Source organism: Chelonia mydas, chromosome 8 (genome assembly GCF_015237465.2).
Source record: "Chelonia mydas isolate rCheMyd1 chromosome 8, rCheMyd1.pri.v2, whole genome shotgun sequence".
NCBI lineage: Eukaryota > Metazoa > Chordata > Testudines > Cheloniidae > Chelonia > Chelonia mydas.
Genome location: NC_057854.1, coordinates 93,888,141 through 93,909,293, shown reverse-complemented (window position 1 = coordinate 93,909,293; position 21,153 = coordinate 93,888,141). Strand labels below are relative to the sequence as shown.

Sequence of the window (21,153 nt, the reverse complement as noted above, 5' to 3'; positions counted from 1 at the left end):
CTAATGCTTGTGACATGCATAACACATTGAGGGAAGTGGTTCCCCTTAAGTCTTGCTCTGTACAGCATCCCCAGTGGCAGAAACTCATTATCACTTAGCCCGACTGCCTCTCTTCTGCTCAGTAGCACTCTACATAACACCAATAGTGTAGAACTTGAAACTTACTTGGGTTGAGAGATTCTAGTTAGTCAGGTCCTTTTGCTAGTGTGAAAGCATTGTGGACGTCAGAGTTTGAAGTCATCAATATGGTAGCAAGTATGAGTCTGACTAATCTATGTTTGTAAAGTGTCATTTGATTGTATAAATCCTTATCTAGGTAGTACATACACCTCACCCTGTGAGCTGTACCCAAAATGCTGTGGATAGAGCCTAACAAAGAAAGGAGAATAAATTTATGGGAGGGGTGAGATATAAAGTTAAGTAACAGCTAATTTCCGGCAGACAATTACTTTGGAATCAAAATTGTAACATGGAAATGGGGAAAATATTGCAGTTTGGTGAGTTTCAAGATTAAACTCTACATTTTACTCTGAGTTACAGTGGTAGAGTTTATAGAGTTAATGTTCTCTTTTTACAAACCAATCAATGGCACTTTACACTTGTCAGTTAAGAGACTTTTGTGGATTGAAACATGTTTAAGCATGCAATTATCACTATCTAGAAACGTTTATATAGAAAAGTATTGATGTAGCTATGGGTAGTGTTGAAAACATGTTGAATTGATCTACTGCATCTAAAACAGTTCTAAATTATTCTACGTAAATCCAGTGGAACCTCCTAACTCTAGTTACCTTGAGGTCTGTCTGTCCTACAAACACTGAAGCTAAGAATTTCAGTAGTGATTGTGGGTGCCTAACTTAACACCTTAAAGTTAGGCACCTAAAAGTTGAGGCACTCAGAATTACTAATGACTTCTGAAAATTGTGGCATGATTATTAAGGCCAAAATTTTACTTCAGTTTGTTTCTTCTAGTAGCACTTAGATATCCCTCTGGTAATTCTTTCAAATAGCTGTTTTCAAGCCAGACACACTCAAGAAGTGCATCCTTGGAATTTGTAAGCAGAGTTTCTTTGTTTGGGGGGGTCTTTATTTCAACCTGCTAAAAAGACAGAAATATACAGTATACCCACATTCTCTGCTTGTTGTTCTACTGACATATTTGCACTCAAGTCACTACAAAGCAAAAGGATTGTAAAAACAAAGTAGGTTTACATGCATGTACCATCCAGGAGAGAGTCCCAGCACCATCTGGCTTTCTCAGGGTCTCTCTGCATGGCATGGATCAGCGTTCCCATCACACTCCCCATCAGTACCCAGCCCAAGCCAGGGAAGCTAATGATCCAACCAGTGGACCAAATTCAGTGATGAATCCTGGTCATGTGCCACCCTGAGGCATGTATGCTAAGAAGGTCTCTCCATCTTGTGCAAAGGTACTATTTATACTCCTATGCCTTTCTCCATCTCATGTTGCCAGAAACTAGGGATACTAACAGTGGATGCCATGTTGGACAACATTTACCATCCTGCCTTGTTCTCAAAAAGACAATGGCTGGAACCACCAAAAGCACCTGATTCCTCACCACCAAGCAGCCGATGAAATTGGCCTTGGGTCCTAAAGCCAATGTGGGCTTTTTTATAAATGCCCTGAGACTACTTGCTCCCTTTTAAGGACTATTCCCAACTGTTTACATAGGCAAAGCTGGAACAGGGTAGTACTGGACATGGAGGGTTTTTCCCCTTCTAAGCCTCCAAATTCTGTGCACCCCCCTGCATTTAGGTTAAAGATCTAACAGATGAAACTATGTGCATGATAAGATGAAAGACAGACTGAAAGTCTTATACTTAGATTTGTTATGGTAATGTAGAGTGAAGTCTGACCAAAAAAACCCCCAGGGTTGTTTTTAAAAATAATGTTGGTTAAATTCTTTTTAAAAATCAAGGCTTCAAGGCACTTTTTATGTTCCCAGCCTCAACATTGGTCACTAACTCTTCTCATCCTGTCACTTCCGCTCTTCTTTGGGACTAACAGACGTCATGGCTGTAACTCACCAGCAGTGGAAATCATAGTGTAGATGGGGTTCAAGCATTTCTACCACTATGTCATCTAATCCTACGATGGCTTTCAGGGGTGGTGAGTTAGGTTTGTGGAGTTGGCTAGCGTAGACACAACTTGTAATTTAAGGAGTGAAGCTTTAGTCTCCTACTCTCTTTGGTTTGACCCTGCAGGTAACATACTAATTCCCATTCTGACACACATGTCCTCACTGTCACATTTAGTCATCCTAAGGGACATTTGTACGTCTAGTTATTTAGGTTTCCTTATAGGCGGTGTTAAAAATATTTGAGGAAACAAGCATCCAGATGTAAGCATAGTGTAATGCCAACTCCTGTGTTTGATCTGTGGATATTGATATCTGACCATCAAGGAACGTCTGTATACCCCACTAATTCTGGTGCACTGCCAACTACTGATGAAACTGAGGAGAAGCGATGTAGTTATTGCTTAGGTGAACACCCCCTGAATATAAGTAGACAGTACTATGTGATGGAGTTCTGAGTTCTCTCACTGGGAAAAGTTACTCAGCCTTTTGGTCATCTATCTTATCCCTCTATACAAAACTACATTCTGGTATATCCTTCATGAAAGCTAAATTCACTCTTAAAAATGACTGCACAGCACAGCATTAATATTACCTCAGCTTTTGTGGACTAAAGCAGTGTTTCACAACAACCCGTCCGTGGACAGGTGCGGGTCCCTGAGATCTCCCTGACAGTTTAGGAAGGCTGCAAGCTGGTTCCTCGTATCAAAAAGGTTGAGAAACACTGTTCTAAAACCACCCAAATAAACCCCCAAAGCCAATCCTGCTAATGCACAAATTCTTGGAAGAATTAAATGAGTGTGATGATATATTTAGGGTCATTTCATATTCTAAACTGTTGTGGGGTAATTGTTTTGCACTGCTAAAAAACTGCTCCTCTTCGCCAGTGGATGAATGAACTACATATATAATTTTGGTCAGTTTGAGGTTAGAGTATTCTCTGGGCTTGAAACATTCTATACTGATGTGCGTTATTCTTTGGTGATAGTTAGCTGCCTGCTGCATTGACTGAAATGATTTCTGGTACTATTATTGTCACACCTTCCCATATTCTCTAGATCAGTGGTTCTCAACCGGGGTACATGTACCTCTGGGAGTACACAGAGGTCTTTTGGGGGTGCATCAACTCATCTAGATATTTGCCTAGTTTTACACCAGGCTATATAAAAAGCACTAGCGAAGTCAGTACAAACTAAAGTTTCGTACAAACTTGATTTTACTGCTTTGTATACTGTACACTGAAATGTAAGTTCAGTATTTATATTCCAATTGATTTTATAGTTATTGGTGAAAATGAGAAAGTAAGCAATTTTTCAGTAATAGCGTGCTATGACACTTTTGAATTTTATGTCTGATTTTGTAAACGAAGAGTTAAAGTGAGGTGAAACTTGGGGGTACCCAAGACAAATCAGGCTCGCCACCGCTCTATATCCTCTTCTTTCTGAAACTCCAACTTTTTTTCTCCCTCTTCAGTCTACCTGAGCAATAATTTTAGCCACCCACCATGCCTTGTTTCCACATACAGATTGGAAGAGAAAAAAAAATCAAAATATTTCCTAAGGCATAATTTACTGCAGAACTGTTAGCAAAGCTAAATTCCATACTCTGCCTTGTCTTAGCACTCTGTGCAGAAAGTGTAGCCTAGTGAGAACTTGAATGATATATGCAAGGGTGCTATGCTGCTCTTGTATTGTTATATGAGGTTTTTCTCAGGGAGCTACGGATGTCAAAAGTCAGAATTCCACCCCTCCCCTCTTATCTGTGACATGCCCTCCAACTCTAGTCCATACACCCTTTAGTTTCTCTTTTGTCATATCCCTCAAGATATACTTCTTCCATGATGCTCGCAAGAAACAAGTCTATAATGAAGAAATACTTAAAGAGCCATCTAGAAATATACATGCTTAAAAACTAGTTACATGGTTAGGGTTACTGCTGTAAGCCGTATCCTTTCCCAGCCTGCTCCCTGTCTATTGATTATGATGCCCGATTTTGGCATCATGTCTAAAATGAGGCACTTGGTTCTTATTTGTTCTATAAAACATCTAGAACACTTTTAGGTGTTATACTACTTACTCAGTATTTTTACAAGAACATAAAAATTGCCCAGAAAGATCAAAACAAGTGGTCCATAAAGGTCAGGATCCTGTTTCTGACAATGGTCAGTATCAGACACTTAGAAAAAGGTACAAAAAACCCAGTGGTAGACAGTTACAGGGTAAGATTCTTCCTAACTCCCTTTAGTTAGTGACTGGTTTATGCCCTGCAACATCAGGGTTTATATCCCTTCCAAACACTGATTATTTTAATCCTTACTAAAGTAACTCTGGATGTTCTTATCCATAGAAGTGACAACCCATTTTTTGAAACAGGCTAAACTCTTGGCCTCTGCAGTATCTTGTGGCAATGAGTTCCACAGGCCAATAATGTATTGTGTGATTAACAAGCCATTTTTATCTTTAAAAAAAAAAATAGGCTGCCTTTCTATTTCCTGGAATGCAGCACATTAGGTGCAGCTCACTTGTACCTATGACACCGGGGGGAAAAAAAGCCATGAACCCTTAGGTGAAACAGTTTTCATTATGGGCACTTTCAAGCTGTCACAAAGCATACCATAAGCATACATAAGCAAACAGCCTAGGACTTCAGAACCCAACTGGGACCTGATCCAACTTCCACTGAAGTCAACAAGATGCCATTGAGTTCAAGGGGAGTTGGACTGAGCTCATATGTAGGACAGAAGGACCAGCAGCGTTATCTCCACATCCTCCTCACTCCTCTTAAGAAGTGTGCAAATATTATTCCCCATAGATTGCCACAGAACACTCCCTTGTTTAATATGAGGAACACAGACTATGATTATAACGATTAAAACAAAACAGGCTTAATTTACCAACCCAATATCAGCTTTACTGAAGTGTTAAATTAGGGTGATTTTCAAGTCAAAACTACTGAGCATGACCTGTATTTCAAATTCTATTAATCTGCCATTAGTATTCAAACAGCTAGGAATCTCTAATTAATGTTTTGATCTTGGACTGGAATTCTTAAGCTCTGAAGTGAAAATATTTACTTATGCAACTAATGCTTTCTAACCACGTCTCCTCTTAGCTGGGGCACTAAACACACTGCAGCATTTTCTACAAACGGGGAAAGGAAGACATCCATTATAGCTTGGTTTTACGTCTCTGCAGGGATAGGTTACCACATACAGCTTTAAAGGTTGCTACAGTAGCTGTTCCATTACATAGTCTTTTACTGTGTCATTCGAGATAAAAGTATGAGTCAGAAAACAGTAAAGCCATTTTACAAAGGATGTTTCAGATCTACTGCTGTAACCCAGCTACAAGCCACAATCAACATTCTCCATTTACACAAGTCATGGGGACACCCATAGTTTTAGATTGCACAGGCCACAGAAAAAAGGAACGGACTGACATATGCACGGAGGTGGTGGTGGGACTAGGGAAAATACTGACTGATGCTTATTTCTGGCTTATAAACATAGATCTATTGTATTTACTATAAAGCTGTGCGTCTTTCAAGCCTAACATCCCTAATCAGGAATGCACTGGCTGAGATTTTCAAAGCAGTCGAAAGAGATTGCATCTTTCTTTAATTCCAGTGGAAGACACCTGTGTAAACTTCTTAGACTGCTCTGGAAGTCTCAGCCACTGAGCCGGCGATGGTGATTTCACTGGTGTGCGAACAGTTAATGGGCTCGGTGTCACACAGAAGCAGATGAGACACCTGATTTTTCTGTGGCCCACTTCTCCAAGGGCTGCCACTGAACCGGTTTTATTTTCTCACTTCGATACTTCCTGGTACAAGCCATACAGTAGCCGCCTAACCCTGTGGTTGCCCTGAGAGTAGAAAGCTGCCACTCCACAACTATATCTTTCTAAGAGATTAAACATACTTTAAATGCTAGCACAAGGCGTACATTGGCAGTAACAGGTTATATGAAGAGAGAAAGTGGGGTTCATTCTTCCGTCACAGGGCACCCCCGCCGCTTCCATCTTGCTCTGTGTACACAGACTGCCTAGACTCTGCTTGTAAACCCCACCTGTGGTTTATTTACATCCTCCCCCCACCTTATCTACAACAACATATAATCCTCACCCCCTGAGGCCCGGGACAGGAGAGGGAGGAGCTCTCTCTGGGCTCTGGTGCTCTCCCCCTCCCCCTCCTTGCCCACTTCCTTCCTGTATTGTGTTCTACTCCCTGAGCTAATGTGTTAACTAATGTTTTAATTATCTCCGAGTCTGACCCATTCTAATCTGTCAATTAGGCACAGTTTCGTCCCCCAGTTTTACTCTGGGGCAATTTAATTGGTGATCCAAGTGCAGGTACTGTCATTGTTGCCCAGCACTGTGTCCCACAGCTCCCGCGCTCACCTGACAAAGATTTTTCTTACCCCACACTCTCCCTCCCTTACCAGAAGGGGTTCCTTGTGGGGTTCTTCCTCTGTATTCAGGATGATTATCCAGGCCCTCCTTATAGGGTCTGCCCTTCTCCACTGGCTGAACACACACTTAGAATTGCGGGGACAACCTCCACCCACTGTTCTGGCCCACAGAGCCTCACACCATTAGCCCCCCAGAGTGACCCTTGTCCTACTCTCACCCCTTCTGTCTTGTGGTGGGACCAGTGGGCTCCCCCCCATGCCCCTGGTTCTCCTATCCCGCCAAACTTAACCTGAGCTTTTTCCCCTTGGTGTACCTGTCAGGTGGTTCGAAGGGCTACCCAACCCACATTAATGAGCTCAGGTTATCTTTACCCACTGGGCCTATGTCCTTATTTTCCATTCCTGCCCCTTCAGTGTCTCAGGGCTCTCCCCTTATATCTTGGCATGCATTCTCTTGTCTAGTAGTGTCTACACCTTCCACCTTGTTTTCCTTCCTATCCCCCTCAGTTTATAGGGTAACTCTCTTGTCTTGGCTTGTCTCTTCTTGTCAAGAGGCATTTCCCTACCTGGGGCCCCCCAATGCCAGCTTGTCTTCCCAAAAAGAAGGGCCTCCAGTTGGTGCCCAACACAACAGGGAGGTGTAACCTATCTACTACCCCTACTTGTTTCCAAGTGAGCATCCCATGGACCTCCGGGGTACCTCTGCCACAGGGCAGTGCTATTTATCCCTATGGACACACACTAATTTCAGACTACCTGGAACCATCCAGTGGGGTTTAACCAATGCCCGCTGGACCAGAAAGCAAGGTGGGGCTGTGTCTACCAGGCCCCTTTAACACTTCCTCCCCACCATCACAGAAATGGTTGACAGTTTATTTTCTTCCCCTGCCTGAGAATCCCAGCCCAACCACCGACCTTGGCAAAACACCTCGCATTCCATGTATGGACAGCCTCTTTTCAAGCGTCCCCGCTGCCCACTCTGGTAAAAGGTAAACGTACGAGTACTTGTCAGAGCTTCTCTGGGCTCTTCTCTCTTCTTCTCTACACACTTCTAGGCAGGGGGTTCCCCACACTTCTTCCCTGGATCTGATCCCCTAAATGGTCGGCCTTCTTTCCTGGGGAAGCCTGCTTCCCCAAACTCCTCTGTCAGTTTAACTGCTTCATCCAAGGTTCCTAGCTGATCCTGTCTGAGCCAGACCTGCATGCTCTCGGGGAGGCTCCAAAATCAGAGCATTCCTAATCTCCCCCACAGTTTGGGTGTCCAGTCTCAGACATCAGATGGCCCATCCATCTCACAGCTTAGAACTTCTGTCCATACTTTTCAGCAGACAGGCCCACCCAATCCAAGATGGCTGCCTTCACCATCTTGTAGTCTGAGGCTTGCTCATATCCACCCTTCCAAAGGTGCCAATTAATGCATTGGGGTCATCCATAGGGGTCATATCTTACAGAGGCCAGTCCCTGTACCCGTTTGCCATTCCCTGCCATGGGACTCACTACCCTTTGTCATCACTGCTGCTGCACAGTCGTTTGCTCTTGGATGAAGTCATACAGGCTTTTTTGCTGTTCTGCCTGCCAGGCGAGCAACACTTGCCTCTCCAGGTGGTGACACTACTGGAAGCTTTGCAAGGTCTTCTGCATTCTCTTTTGTTGTTCCGCCAGCCATTGCGGGTTCTCCTCCATTATCCAGGCTGCCAAACCTTCACATCAGCCCCTCCCCCGGAAGCTCTCTGTCTGTCCAGGATCTTATCTGTACAAATCCCCACATGTAAGAGCGTCCCCCCTCCGCTCCTGTCTTTCTCTGCACACTCAGGCTGCTTGGAGACTCTCCGCTCATAGATACCACCCATGGTGTATTTACCGTGTTCCCCCATCAGCTTTACAGGTGCAATAATGTATAATTCCTCAGGCTACCAAGGCTAGGAAAGGGAGGAGATCTCTCTCAGGCTTGGGCTCTCACAGCCTGCCTCTCTCTCTGGCTCCCCTTGCCACTTCCTTCCTGTCTTGTTCTACTCCCTCGGGTTAATTAGTGCTTTACCTCTCCCCAGCCCATTCTAATCTGTCAAACAGGCACAGCTATCCCCCCGCTTAGCCTGAGGTGATTTAATTGGTGATATAATGATCAGTGTGGGCACTGCTGTTGTTGCCCAGCATGCTGACACACACCCCAAAGGCAAACTTGCTTCAATCCATGTTTCCATTTCTCCCTCTGTTCTGGCCCTTATTATTAGCTGAACAACGTACAAACAAAGGAAGATAAGGTTCCTACCATCATAAACTGACCATCCAACTCAGACACATAATACAGGCAAAACAAACAATACTCCACCTGAGGGACCAGTCTGGAAGCCTGACAGAAAGATAGCCTTTAGTAGGTTGTTGCTGAATGGCTTTGCAGGCAAAGTGGTTTTGTAAGGTGGGTTTCTCCTCTCTGCCTTTCCCTCTGTTTGAAATTGTAGCTATTTCTGTGTTCTGCTTGGTAGCTGTGGTCATTCATTTAGGCATCTGGTTTCTGCCACAGAGCACTGGGTTTTCTGCTTGGGGATTGTGAAGAGGTCCTGCTCCTAAGTGCTGAAGCACAGAAAGGACATGATGATGGACACTCAAAGTTCAGGGCTAGAAAGGCTCCCATGTAACACTTGCACACGTGCAGAGCTCAGACTGTTCTACCCAACTCTAATGTACACTTCTGTGCTCACCTCACTTTTTGGGGTGGCCCTTTGCCCACCATCGCATCTTGTCCACCTGACCCCCTATAAAGCCACTACTATTTCACCGTGGGATGAGCAACGGGGTCTTACACATACACCTGGAGGGACTGCTTTAGGATCAGTCACAAAAGGAGATACTACAACACAACGTATACAGTACTGCTAACAAATGGTGTCTCCGTCCCTCACAACAACAAACTAATGGAAGAATACAGGTAACATTTTTATATCACTTATTTTAAAAGCCTTATATTAAAATTCCCCCTCATTTTCACATCAGAAATAGTTCTGCAGAAAAGAAGTAGACCCAATTTAATTTCAGGGGATATTTACCACGATTTATTTTTTTAAACAGGTAGACAGCAATGCGACCTGGTTTCATATAGTTTAGAGCTATAAAAGACTCAGGGAATTTCTCCTCCTTTCATGATAACAGATTAGTGATCAATTAGCAATGACTGCTGTTATCAAAACCAAAAAGAGTGTGAGGTCACTTATTGGTTTTATTATTATTTTAGTTGATACTTAATCTGTATTTGTCATTTTTTTCCCTAAAAAGGAAAGAAAAACAGAGTCCCTGTCTACTGTAATTTCCCTCCTCTCCCTGCAGACTTGCATATACAACTCAACAATCACAACCTCAACCCATAGGTAACACTTTGTATCTTCAAAATACTTTACAGGTGGTAACTAGTTTACCATCACCACACCCTGGGAGGTAGAGCAGTATTATCCCCATTTTACAGATGGGGAAACCAAGACATAGCAAGGTGAGCGACTTGCCCATGATCTCACAGCGAGTCAGCAACAGACAGGATTAGAACTGTGCGATTCCTAGTTCCCAGTCCTCTGCTGAGTCTGTTATATAGTACTCCTCCTCCTTTCAGTGCTGTTGCATGGTAGTCAGGAAACCACTAAGCCGTGCCATTTTCAAACAAAAGCTTCAACCCAGGGTAATAAAGCAGCAGCAGGAGAAGACTAGCACGTGAGGATGCAGACCATGCCCTGAGGGGGCGTAGCTACCTCTTGGCTCTAGGTACTTCATCTATTGCAGGCATACTCATCGGACCAGTCTGAGCAGTGCTGGATTCTGTCTCGGCAGAGGGCCCTGGGAATGCAGGTGCAATACTTGTAAAACACTGGTGTGCAGCTCCACCACTGAGTCCCGCAAGGAGGGCAGCTAGCCACTAGGGTGAAAAGAAAACAGGGGCCATTGGCTCTTCTGCTTTTCTTACGTTACATTTTAGACTTTACGTTGGCAGATCTGAACTCTCACCTAATAGACATCGAAAATGCACAAGGAAGAAAAGCTTTCACCCAGCACCAGAATATTTAACCTTAAGCAGCCACCTAATTTCTTAGAGGCAGTAGATACAGGTGGGTACACGAACCTGCCATGTAAAGGGGTCCCTTAGTCAGTACTATCTCCAGAAGTCAGGGACAGTTAGCTACCAGTGAGAGGAGCAGCCAGTTAACATTCATGACATACAAATGCCATTACTCAAATGTTACTATCTGAGTATCTGAAACTAGCTTCTCTAGATGCAGCTGCTGATATGCATCCGTTCAGGTCTGCACGTTGTGGCTGAGATTTTCAAAACAGGCTGGGTGATTTAGATACACAATTCCATTCATTTCAGCGGAAGATGTGTCTACCTTTCCTAGGCTGCTTTGAAAATCCTAACCTTTAGCTTCAATTTTCAAATAGGCACTTCTTTAGGTGTGTTAAATGCCAGCTGGCCCTTAGTAAGCTGCTGTTCATAAGAATCAGCCATTAGTTTTGAATTTAGGCAGCTGGCTACAGTCATTCTTTGAGAGAAAATCAATCCAAAGTCAGCGTACACCAGAGAATGAATGGCTCAGGGGATTGGCAATGGGCTACGAAGCCTTTCACCTCTAGGTCGTAAGTCTGAATATGGCCCAAGTTGTTAGTGACCAAGAGTTATTATTAGCATCAGATGTCTGCTTAGCAGCGTATGTGACATTAAATTGGTGGTGACAATCCAGTGACCATTGAACAGATGTCTACATAACAAAACCACCATATCTGGCATGCTTGTTGACAGTCTCAGCAGACAGACCAAGGACTGAGAGAGTCATAGCACCTGCATGAAGGGCAAGGCTGAAGTAGCTTTGTGGGATGACTTGAAGAAGTCTGCACTGTTGTGACTCACATTCTATCTAACTCAGGGGTTCTCAAACTGGGGGTCGGGACCCTTCAGGGAGCTGTGAGGTTATTACATGGGGGATTGCGATCCGTCAGTCTCCACCCCGAACCCAGCTTTGCCTCCAGCATTTATAATGGTGTTAAATATATAAAAAAGTGTTTTTAATTTATAAGGGGGAAATCACACTCGGAGGCTTGCTGTGTGAAAGGGGTCACCAGTACAAAAGTTTGAGAACCACTGATCTATCTTGTGGGTAAAAGGAGGATGTCAGTCTCTGAGATTGTCAGTCCACCATCCTTTAGTTAAAGGGCTTGGTGTTTGTATTTTTTACATCAGTGAAAAAAAGTGGCTGACTTACAGGCCCCCTTTTCATCAGAACAGTCTCCACAGTCATTTGCGCCATTACACTTCTTATCAGCATAGATCCAGTACACAGGGTTGCTGCAGCGGAAGAACAAGTATCCTGGAAGGCTACCGGGCAAATCATCTACAAGACGAGACACCTGAAGATAGTGAAATGTTCTTACTTCACTCAACAACAGTTGGACATAAATATAATGGCTGAGAAACCAATTATTAGCTATTAATACTATTTTACACTTCTATGTTCTCCTTCCATGCAAAGATCTCAAAGCACGTGAAAAATATTAAACTACATGAGCCCCCTGGTAGATGGAGGGAAATGTGCTTATTCCCCATTTAAAAATAGGGAAACTGAGGTACTGAGCGTGTAAGTGACTTGCCCAAAGTCTCATGGGAAGTTTGCAGCAGAGCCAGGTGTACAGACCAGATCTCCTGGTTCCCTGTCCACTGCTTTAACAAGACCATCTGTTCTGTCACTGACCTACCCATAAATCAAAACCAGATCTTCCACATGCTAACACGATGCTCTGTCACTAGGGCCATTTAATCATAGTATGAATAACTTCATCGAAGGAGGAGGGAGGCCTCATGATTAAGGCTCACAAGTGCAAATCAAGGGACCTGGACTCTTCTGTTTCTGGTTCTCCACAGACTCCTGGTGCAGCCTTGAACAAACTGGTAATTCAGCAGCTGGGTTATGAAGAGTTCTGTTCAGTTATTCTGTGCTAAAGTATGGAGCTTTGAGTATGGGGGAACATGAGGAAACCATGGGTTGTGAGGAGCATGCACAGGAGGACTGGAGAAACCATCACAGGGAGAAGATGTTGAAAAAAAAAAAAAAAAAGCTTACTACATAATTTCTCCTGCTCATCCTCTCCATTAACACACTCTCTGATTCTGTTGCAGATCCTACTGGCTGGAAGGCAAGTCACTCTGTCATCACATAAAAAGCCAGTCTGGTTACCTGAAGTCACACAGAAACGGTTCACTGAAAAGAAATCAGGACATAAATGAGCTTAGATACTGATTGATCTAACTAGGGTGATCAGATTTTACAGGGACAGTCCTGATACTTGGGGCTTTGTCTTATATAGGTGCCTAATACCTCCCACCCGTCTTGATTTATCACAATTGCTCTCTGGTCACCAGATCTAACAGACATTTCCACATTCACCAAGAGCACAAGGCCCAGACCAAAAAGATATTTTTACCCAGAAGAAAAACATTAAGAACTTCAGGAATTCAGTTGCCACCCTGGAACTGACCAGCGGTCTATTTATACATGGATCCTACCTGCTAACATGCTCTTCTACATTAGAGGCCTAAGTGTATTAAAATGTGATTACGCCACCCACACAAAGTACTAGAGATTTACAACAATCCTATTAAAGCTCCAAGGACAAGTGTACATTCCGAGTAGTGCGCGTCACCAAGAGTTTGGAATGGAGCAAATTCATCTCTCTCCTTCTCTTCCTCTCCCGTCTCCAGGTTTCAAGTGGCGCCTTCTATGTCTAACTTATTGAAAAAATGGCAGCACTTTGGCTGGAGGTTCACTAACTTGTTTAGACAGAAAAAAATACCAGACTGACCTGGAGTGGGTGGTGGGAGTCCAAATGTGACGGCAAAACCAATGACAGCACCTACGACGCCGAGTGCAAGCAGCGCAATAATGGAGATACAGAGGCATCTTCGAGTACAACTTAAACATGCCCTGCATTCATGGCAGCGATCTGTGACAATAAAAGGGACCTAAATGTCAGAGGATTCACAAGTGACGAGCAGGGGTTAAAGTGAGTTGAACATTGTAAACTGCAGTTTAAGCAAACAGACTGCAAAATTCTCACATTCATTCATTATTCAAAGTTATTCCCTAAGTTTTTGAGCAAAGAAGAACTGGAAATATTTGAAATTCAAAACATGTGCTGTGTTGGTTAGTTTCATGGATCATGTGATATCATTTTTGTTACAAGATTGGCTGTCTTATGGTACTGGGTAACAAAAGCGCACATACTGGCAAGTATAATTTAAAATCGAGAATTCACATTGTTGTTGGTTACTATCTAGAATGTCCTTTCGGTGAACATCTGATCTTAACATTTGGTTTCATAACTACTTCTTATTATTTATTATTTGTATAGTGGTGTTCCTAGAAACCCTCGTCACGGACCAGGACCTCATTGTGGTACGCACTGCACAGACACAAAACAAAAAGATGCTCCACGCGCCAAAGAGCTGACTCGTGCTAACTAAGCTTGTTCACTAGAATATTTCCAGCAAAACGAACACAAAAGGAGTTGAACTCAGTCAGAGCAAATTTAGGTTTAAAAATTAATGTGAACATTCACCAAAGTCTTTTTACACCTCAGCTCTGCTTCTAATATCTCAAAAATCTATGAGCATAATCTGTTGTTAAGGATTTAGTCTGTGTGTTCTCTCTCTGTCAACACACTCCTTAGTAATGCTGTCAGTGCCAGCAGACCAGTGACACAGTGAGTTGAAACAGAGGCGATAATGCGCAAGAACTGAATGAAAGGTTAAATTCAAAACTATACCGAACATATTCAAGTGGACTGTGAAATGAGAAGAACTTTGCTCCCCTACAGTATCTTTCCTCAAGGAAGCTCAAAGCCCTTTACAAAGGTGATGGGCACTACTCTAATAAAACCTAAAGTAAAGCAAGCTATTGTCATTTTACAGGGTAACTAAGGCACAGGAGAGTTAAATAACAGAGAAAGTCTGAGGTAGGGCTAGGAGTAGATCCCCAGGAGAAATGCTGGCCCATTAAATGAGTGGCAAAACTCTCATCAACATCAATGAATTCTTTGCATCAGTGTTCACCGCAGAGGGTGTGAGGGAAATCCCCACACCTGAGATGTACTTTTTAGATGACAAATCTGAGGAGCTGTCCCAGACTGACGTGTCAATAGAGACGGATTTGGAACAAACTGCTAAATGAAAAAGTAATAAGCAAGGCTCTACCAAATTCTCTGCCATAAAAAACGCGTCACAGATGGTGAAATCTGGTCTTTTGTGTGCTTTTACCCTTTATTATACAGATTTCATGGGGAGATCAGCAGTTCTCAAATTGGGGGTCCTGACCCAAAAGGGAGTTGCAGGGGGGGTTGCAAGGTTATTTTAGGGGGGTCGCAGTATTGCCACCCTTACTTCTGCGCTGCCTTCAGAACTGAGCGGCTGCAAAGTGGCAGCTGTTAGCCAGGCGCTCAGCTCTGAAGGCAGCGCCCCGCCAGCAGCAGTGCAGAAGTAAGGGTGGCAATACCGTACCATCCCATCCTGACTTGTGCACTGTTGCTGGTGGCAGCTCTGCTTTCAGAGCTGGGCTCCCGGCCAGCAGCTGCTGCTCTCCAGCCGCCCAGCTCTGTAGGCAGCACCACCACCAGCAGCAGCGCACAAGTAAGGGTAGCAGTACAGCAACCCCCCTTAAAATAACCTTGTGACCCGCCCCCCACATTCCTTTTTGGGTCAGGACACCTACAATTACAACACTGAAATTTCAGATATAAATAGCTGAATTCAAGAAATTTATGATGTTTAAAATCCTATGACCACGAAATTGACCGAAATGGACTGTGAATTTGGTAGCGCCGTAGTAATAAGTCACCAGGACTAGATGTATTGAATTCTGTAGGAACTCAAATATGAAATTGCAGAATCACTAACTGTGATATGTAACCCAATGCTTAAAATCCGCCTCTGTACCAGATAACTGGAAGACAGCTAATGTAATGCTGATTTTTAAAAAAGGACTCCAGAAGCAATCCTGGCAATTACAGGTCGGTAAGCCTCACTTCAGTACCAGGCAAATTGGCTGAAACTGTAGCGAAGAACAGAATTATCAGACACATCGATGAATACAAAATGTTGGGGAAGAGTCAAAATGGCTTTTGTAAAGGGAAATCATGCCTCACCAATCAATGGAAAGCGGTAAATAGCAGAGTGCCCCAAGGATCTGTATAGGGACCAGTGCTGCTCAAATTATTCATCAATGATCAATTATTCGTCAAAGGGGAAATAGTGAAGTGGCAAAGTCTGCAGGCAATACAAAATTACTCAAGATAGTTAAGTCCAAAGCTGACTGCAAGGAGTTACAAAGGGATCTCGCTAAACTAGGTGCCTGGGCAACAAAATGGCAGATGAAGTTCAATGTTGATAAATGCAAAATAATGCACATGGGAAACCATAATCCCAACCATACATAAACAAGATGGGGTCTAAAGTAGTTGTTCCCACTCAAGAAAGAGATCTTGGAGTCATCATAGAAGTTCTCTGAAAACATCTGTTCAATGTGCAGCAGCCATCAAAAAATCTAACAGAATATTAGGAACCATTAAGGAAAGGGATAGATAATAAAATAGAAAAGATTATAATGCCACTGTCTAAATCCATGGTACCCCACATCACAAATACTGCGTGCAGTTCTGGTTGCCCCATCTCAACAAAAATATGTTAGAATTGGAAAAGATACAGAGAAGCAAAAAAAATGATTAGGGGTATAGAACAACTTCCATATGAGGACAGATTAAAAACTAAAGGGGAATACGATAGAGGTCTATAAAGTCATAAATGGTGTGGAGAAAAAGTGTTATTTACCTCTTCACATAACATAAGAACTAGGGATCACCCAATGAAATTAATAGGCAGCTGGTTTAAACAAAACACAACACACAGTCAACCTGTGGAACTCATTGCCAGGGGATGTTGTGAAGGCCAAAAGTATACTGGGTTCAAAAAAGAATTAGATACATTCATGGAAGATAGGTCCTTCAGTGGTTATTAGTCAAGACAGTCAGGGATGCAACCCCATTCTCTGAGTGTCCCTAAAACTGTGACTGACAGAAACCAGGACTGGATGACAGGGGATGGATCACTCAATAATCCCTCTTCAGTTCATTCCTTCTGAAGCATCTGGCACAGGTCATTGTAGGAAGACAGGATACTGGGCGAGATGGACCATTAGTCTGACCCAGTATAGCTATTTTTATGTCCAAATGGAGCAGGATGTTCCCTTAGGACATCAAGACTCCTACTCTCACCACTAGCATGTTACATTCTGCTATAGGGACCGAGCCAATACTAATGAGAAATTGTTACAGAATAGACCCTCACAATGACTACTTAAAGACCAGAGAAAAGAATTAGAGAGTTGGGGTTGTAATAGACCATTTAAAAAAAAAAGAAAGAAAAAACAAAGCAAAACCTAGGAAATGAAATGCTAAAACTGCATTTTTACAACCTTAAGGTTGCACAGTTAAGTGCCCAAAAGTCAGGAAATGTGCAAGTTAAAGCTGAACACAAACCCTTAGCTTTGTTCTCTATACACCGTATTATGTCTACAAATTCAGCATCACATTTCCATAGCATCACACGTTTCTAAAGTAATCGGGGGAAAAAAAACCCTTATTTCAGTATGTTGTTTGAGAAACAGTATGTAGTCACATAATTAAAGACTGTCATAAGACATCAGCCCAAAGGAGTAGAATGCATGTTCCACCTTATTTTTTTCTGACCGTGTTTATCGGCAAAATCGTAATGTTGCATTAACATAGTGTTTGCATTTAATTAGCAATTTGTCAAGTGCCAGCTGTGCTCAGTGGTGTACAAACAGGAATGAAAGTATGGTCTTTGCCCCACTGTTGCTGAGATTTTGGCCCCATTTGAAACACTCACAATTCGCCTTTGTACAGAGAGTACACAGGGAACCGTTCATCTCCAAAGGTGAACATTTCAGAAAATCATGAGCATGTGAAAATAGAATGTGTGTTTATGACAGGAAAGCGTTTACAAACATTAACTATAATGATTGTAACCAATGTTACCACTGTAAGAATGATAGCAATAAAGTGCCATTGCTTCCCGACTTTCAAATATTTCCTACTGAATTTTATTATTTTCACATTTTTATTTTTAAATGGACAATAAACAACAATGGCTGAAGTTGGCAATGCAGATGTCACCCAGATGAGTATAGGACACTGTTTTTTTGAAATACATGAAGAACTTGCAGGGCGCTTAGACATTCTTCATGAGTCTCTTTCTTCACAAAAAGATTCCGTTGCTACAGGATGTTGCATGCAGTACTATGTACCAAATAGCATGCCATTTCCAGACCAGAAAAAGGCAGTTTATACCCATCAGTCTTATATTCTAGACAGTTTTCCTATCATTAGTAAAAGAAAAGCCACTCAAGAGACTGTAAAACATTACTTGTATTTTATATTATGTGGATAAGAAGAATGTATCTATTGATTTCTACTTTCTTTACCAAGCCACTCAATTATACTTTGTTAATTACCTCTTTCTTCAGGGGAGAACTTTGTTGAATCAAATGAGATTCTACCAAAATTTCTCTGTAAAAAACAGAAATAAAATACATAGCTTAAAGAAGCAATGTTTACAGGTAATTTCAAATACTGTTAGTTAGATTTTTCTGGTGCTTCTGTGTCATTTTATACATCTCATTACCTTTATATAAAAAGAAAGATCATTTCATCTTAAAATGTGGAAGATATTTCAGTAACAAAATGGTTGCTAGATTGTCTTTGCATCTCATTCACCCATTTGTAAAGCAAAAGCTAATAAAATTTCAGCATTTAAGATAAATATTTTTTTTTTGGTGGAATTACTTTTATGTATAAACTACTAGACATTGTACAGCAACCCGCAGGAAAGAGGCCAGACAAACTGAATGCATATCAGCATTCTTTAAAAAGTCATTACATCTATCAAAGGGGATAAAATTACCTGAGGATGAGTTCTGTTCATATTTAGGTATAGCCACAATGTTTTACTTAGTAGTAGTTGTAAAAGCCTTGGAATTTTTTTCCAGGACAGGGTTCAGCCATGCCATTTGCAGGCAGATCGTCTTTCAGATGGCTCTGTTTTAATAGGAGTGTACACCATGAAGGGCACTGCTGCTGTTACCTGGTTACTAAGAGAAACAGAGATAGGCAGGAAAGAGTCATTCTAATCTATAGTCATACACATATGATACAGGGCCTGATGGATGGCAGGAGAGGCAGCATCAGCCTTTTCTCTGGCTCTGGGCAGAAGTGAGAGAGAGTTGGGTGGTCATAGCCTGGTCCCTAGTGGACACATTAGCAAACACCACACCGCTCAGCACAACTAAAGCTGCACTTGGAGCTGGGCTGGCAGGGCAGGAGGCGCTTTGGCAGAGCTGCAGGAAAGGCTGCGGTCTGTCTGCATTAGCTGGCCCCAGCCAGAACGCTGAGTGTCACTGTGTTAACAAACAACCTTGAAGTTATTGTGTGCTGTGGACACTAGGTAACTGCCATAGAGCGTTAGTGTGGGATTTCTGGAAGTGCTTGTCACCGTCCTGACTCTGCTCCCACTGAAGTGTGTGTAGAGCTCCCACTGCCTGCCGTGAGAGCAGAGGCCCAGAGGCACTTTGGAAAAGCCCATCCTTCTGACCTTGCCTCTCTGAATCCATTTTTCACCTTTCTGCCTTCATTGTCAGGGAAAGACGCTCCCTTTGGTTTGAGGGAAAGTGCTAGAAAGGAAATAGACAGTAGCGCCATGATATGCGGCCCCAAGCTGAAAGGGAGATTAAAGCAACCAAGGACAATTGTGTGTGTGGCAGGTAGGAAAGGGACAGATCCTTTCCCCAAAACAAAGACACCATTAAAGACCCTCCTCCCTCATGGAATCCCAGAGCCTAGTCACCAGCCCTAGCCCAGATATCTACAGTGCAATTTTGTAGCCCCGTGAGCACATAAGATTTATTGCTTGGCCCAAACATACAGCAAACATTGAATGAGATAAGGTCATGCTTCATTTGTGATGAGACTCAAGGTGACGCAGCAGTTTCCATATATTTAAGCACCTTGGGCTACTCTTTACCTACCAAGTTGAAATTTCCAGGCCCATAGCACATCTTAGGTCAGCCTCTGGCTCACACTGATGCTCCCCTAATAGTTCAAGATTGCCCCTGCAGTCTCAACAACATGATAGATACTGTCCAGGCATAAAGAGCTAGTTCCTGCCCCTGCAAGGTTTACAGCCTAAATGACTGTTCTAGGAGAACATACTCTGGCAGGGGGAAGCAGACTGGTGCCCTAGAAGTTTGTTAAAGATACACCATACAAACCATTTATGGAAATACTACATATAGCCAAAATATTGATCCAGCGGTTTAAGGAGTTTTGTAATATCCTCAATTAGGGTTGCTGTTCCTCTTTGGGAAGACTACTACATTGAAAAAACAAAGCTACAAGCGGCTTGGCATGCTGTCTCCTTGCAGTTTTCGATATGCTAAACTTTCTAAGTTTAGACCTAAAATGGTGGTGTAAGTTAATGCACAAGGATTTTCAATTAGATGTTCTGGTACCCAGTAATGCTGAGTGTAATTGCCTATGACCACAACACATGCAGAATTTACAGCTGCTGTTGAGGGGAGTAAGACTATAAGGATGTGCCTGTATAAAAATAGGTCCTCCCACTTGGCTCTTGTCACATAAGCTTTTTTAAAAAGCAGAGTGTCAAAATAGGAATGAAAAGAATTTAGTAAAATCCCCAGGCAGCACATGCTCAGGGAGGCCAGTTATCCAACATCCTCTTCTTGGATCATTCTGAATAATTGGAATGATCCTACCCCGCATGATCACATTCAGGATCCAAAGCAGAGTTAACAAATACTCATAGCTCCATATTCTGCTGCTAAGTCTAAGAACCCAGCAAGAACATTTCATCTTTTTCAGTCACTAAGAAATCAGAGACCAGCATACTCTCTGCTGTACCCTACTAGATAACACTTGGGTTTACGCAGTGGGATTATATATAAATCACAGCTCAATTAGGAACTGCCTTTGGCCAAAATCAGAACCTTTGTACCTCAGTTTCTCTGTCTACTAAAGTAATATTTGCCAGCCTTGTAGGGTGATGCAAGCCCTAACTAGATGGATGCAGAGTAATCAAGTCAGTGGAATAGATAAGCATATAAACTTATGACTTCCATTCACCTACGACTCTGATGGTAAAATAACTAAGCTATGGCCACTGTACCATGGGGAGCAGGAATTATCAGTCTTTTGTTACTTAAATCATACAGTGCTTATTGAGCAACAGACATGCAAGGATTCCAGTTTCTAAGTTTAGATGTTTTTGAGTTCTCAAAACAAGAGAGAAGAGGTCACAAGTACACTAGTATGGGGAAGAGGAAGGTGAGGAAGTAGTTGGTTCCTCATCTACAATATCTTAAAGCAATTTGCTAAAGTTTTAATTTTTGGGCAGAGCCCGAGCCCAAACCCAAATCACTGCACACAAAATTAGTGTTTCAGAAAACAGAACATCTGAAAATAAGGAAGTGGAATAGAGATTGTTCTGCCATCTTAAATACTGGTAAATAGGACCTAGGTCTGCTCCAACAATGA

At 42.6% G+C, this 21,153-nt stretch overlaps 1 protein-coding gene across 2 annotated transcripts; it reads right to left on the bottom strand.

The window, feature by feature from the left end:
* Positions 1-7,079: 7,079 nt before the first annotated feature.
* Positions 7,080-20,941, bottom strand: LDLRAD1 (low density lipoprotein receptor class A domain containing 1). Of its 2 annotated transcripts, XM_037907316.2 has the most exons (7): positions 18,509-20,941; positions 18,060-18,114; positions 13,339-13,479; positions 12,600-12,737; positions 11,745-11,873; positions 10,242-10,405; positions 7,080-9,078 (listed from the first exon to the last, which is right to left on the bottom strand). In XM_037907316.2, the coding sequence occupies exons 1-6, from the start codon at positions 18,527-18,529 to the stop codon at positions 10,260-10,262; spliced, it is 630 nt and encodes a 209-aa protein (XP_037763244.1). In that variant the 5' UTR covers positions 18,530-20,941; the 3' UTR covers positions 7,080-9,078; positions 10,242-10,259. The 2 variants fall into 2 exon arrangements, with proteins under 2 accessions (XP_037763244.1, XP_027680385.2); XM_027824584.3 differs by lacking the exon at positions 7,080-9,078 and having other exon boundaries at positions 9,530-10,405.
* Between the last annotated feature and the right edge of the window lie 212 nt (positions 20,942-21,153).

What these genes read in the sequence shown, in the direction of transcription:
- LDLRAD1 (XM_037907316.2), bottom strand. Translation starts at nt 18,529, where the DNA reads ATGAACAGAACTCATCCTCAG. An exon ending in ACTCCCACCACCCACTCCAG is followed by an intron (nt 12,738 to 13,338) that starts GTCAGTCTGGTA and finishes ATTTCTTTTCAG; the next exon opens with TGAACCGTTTCTGTGTGACT. An exon ending in TGAGCAGGAGAAATTATGTA is followed by an intron (nt 11,874 to 12,599) that starts GTAAGCTTTTTT and finishes CTCGTCTTGTAG; the next exon opens with ATGATTTGCCCGGTAGCCTT.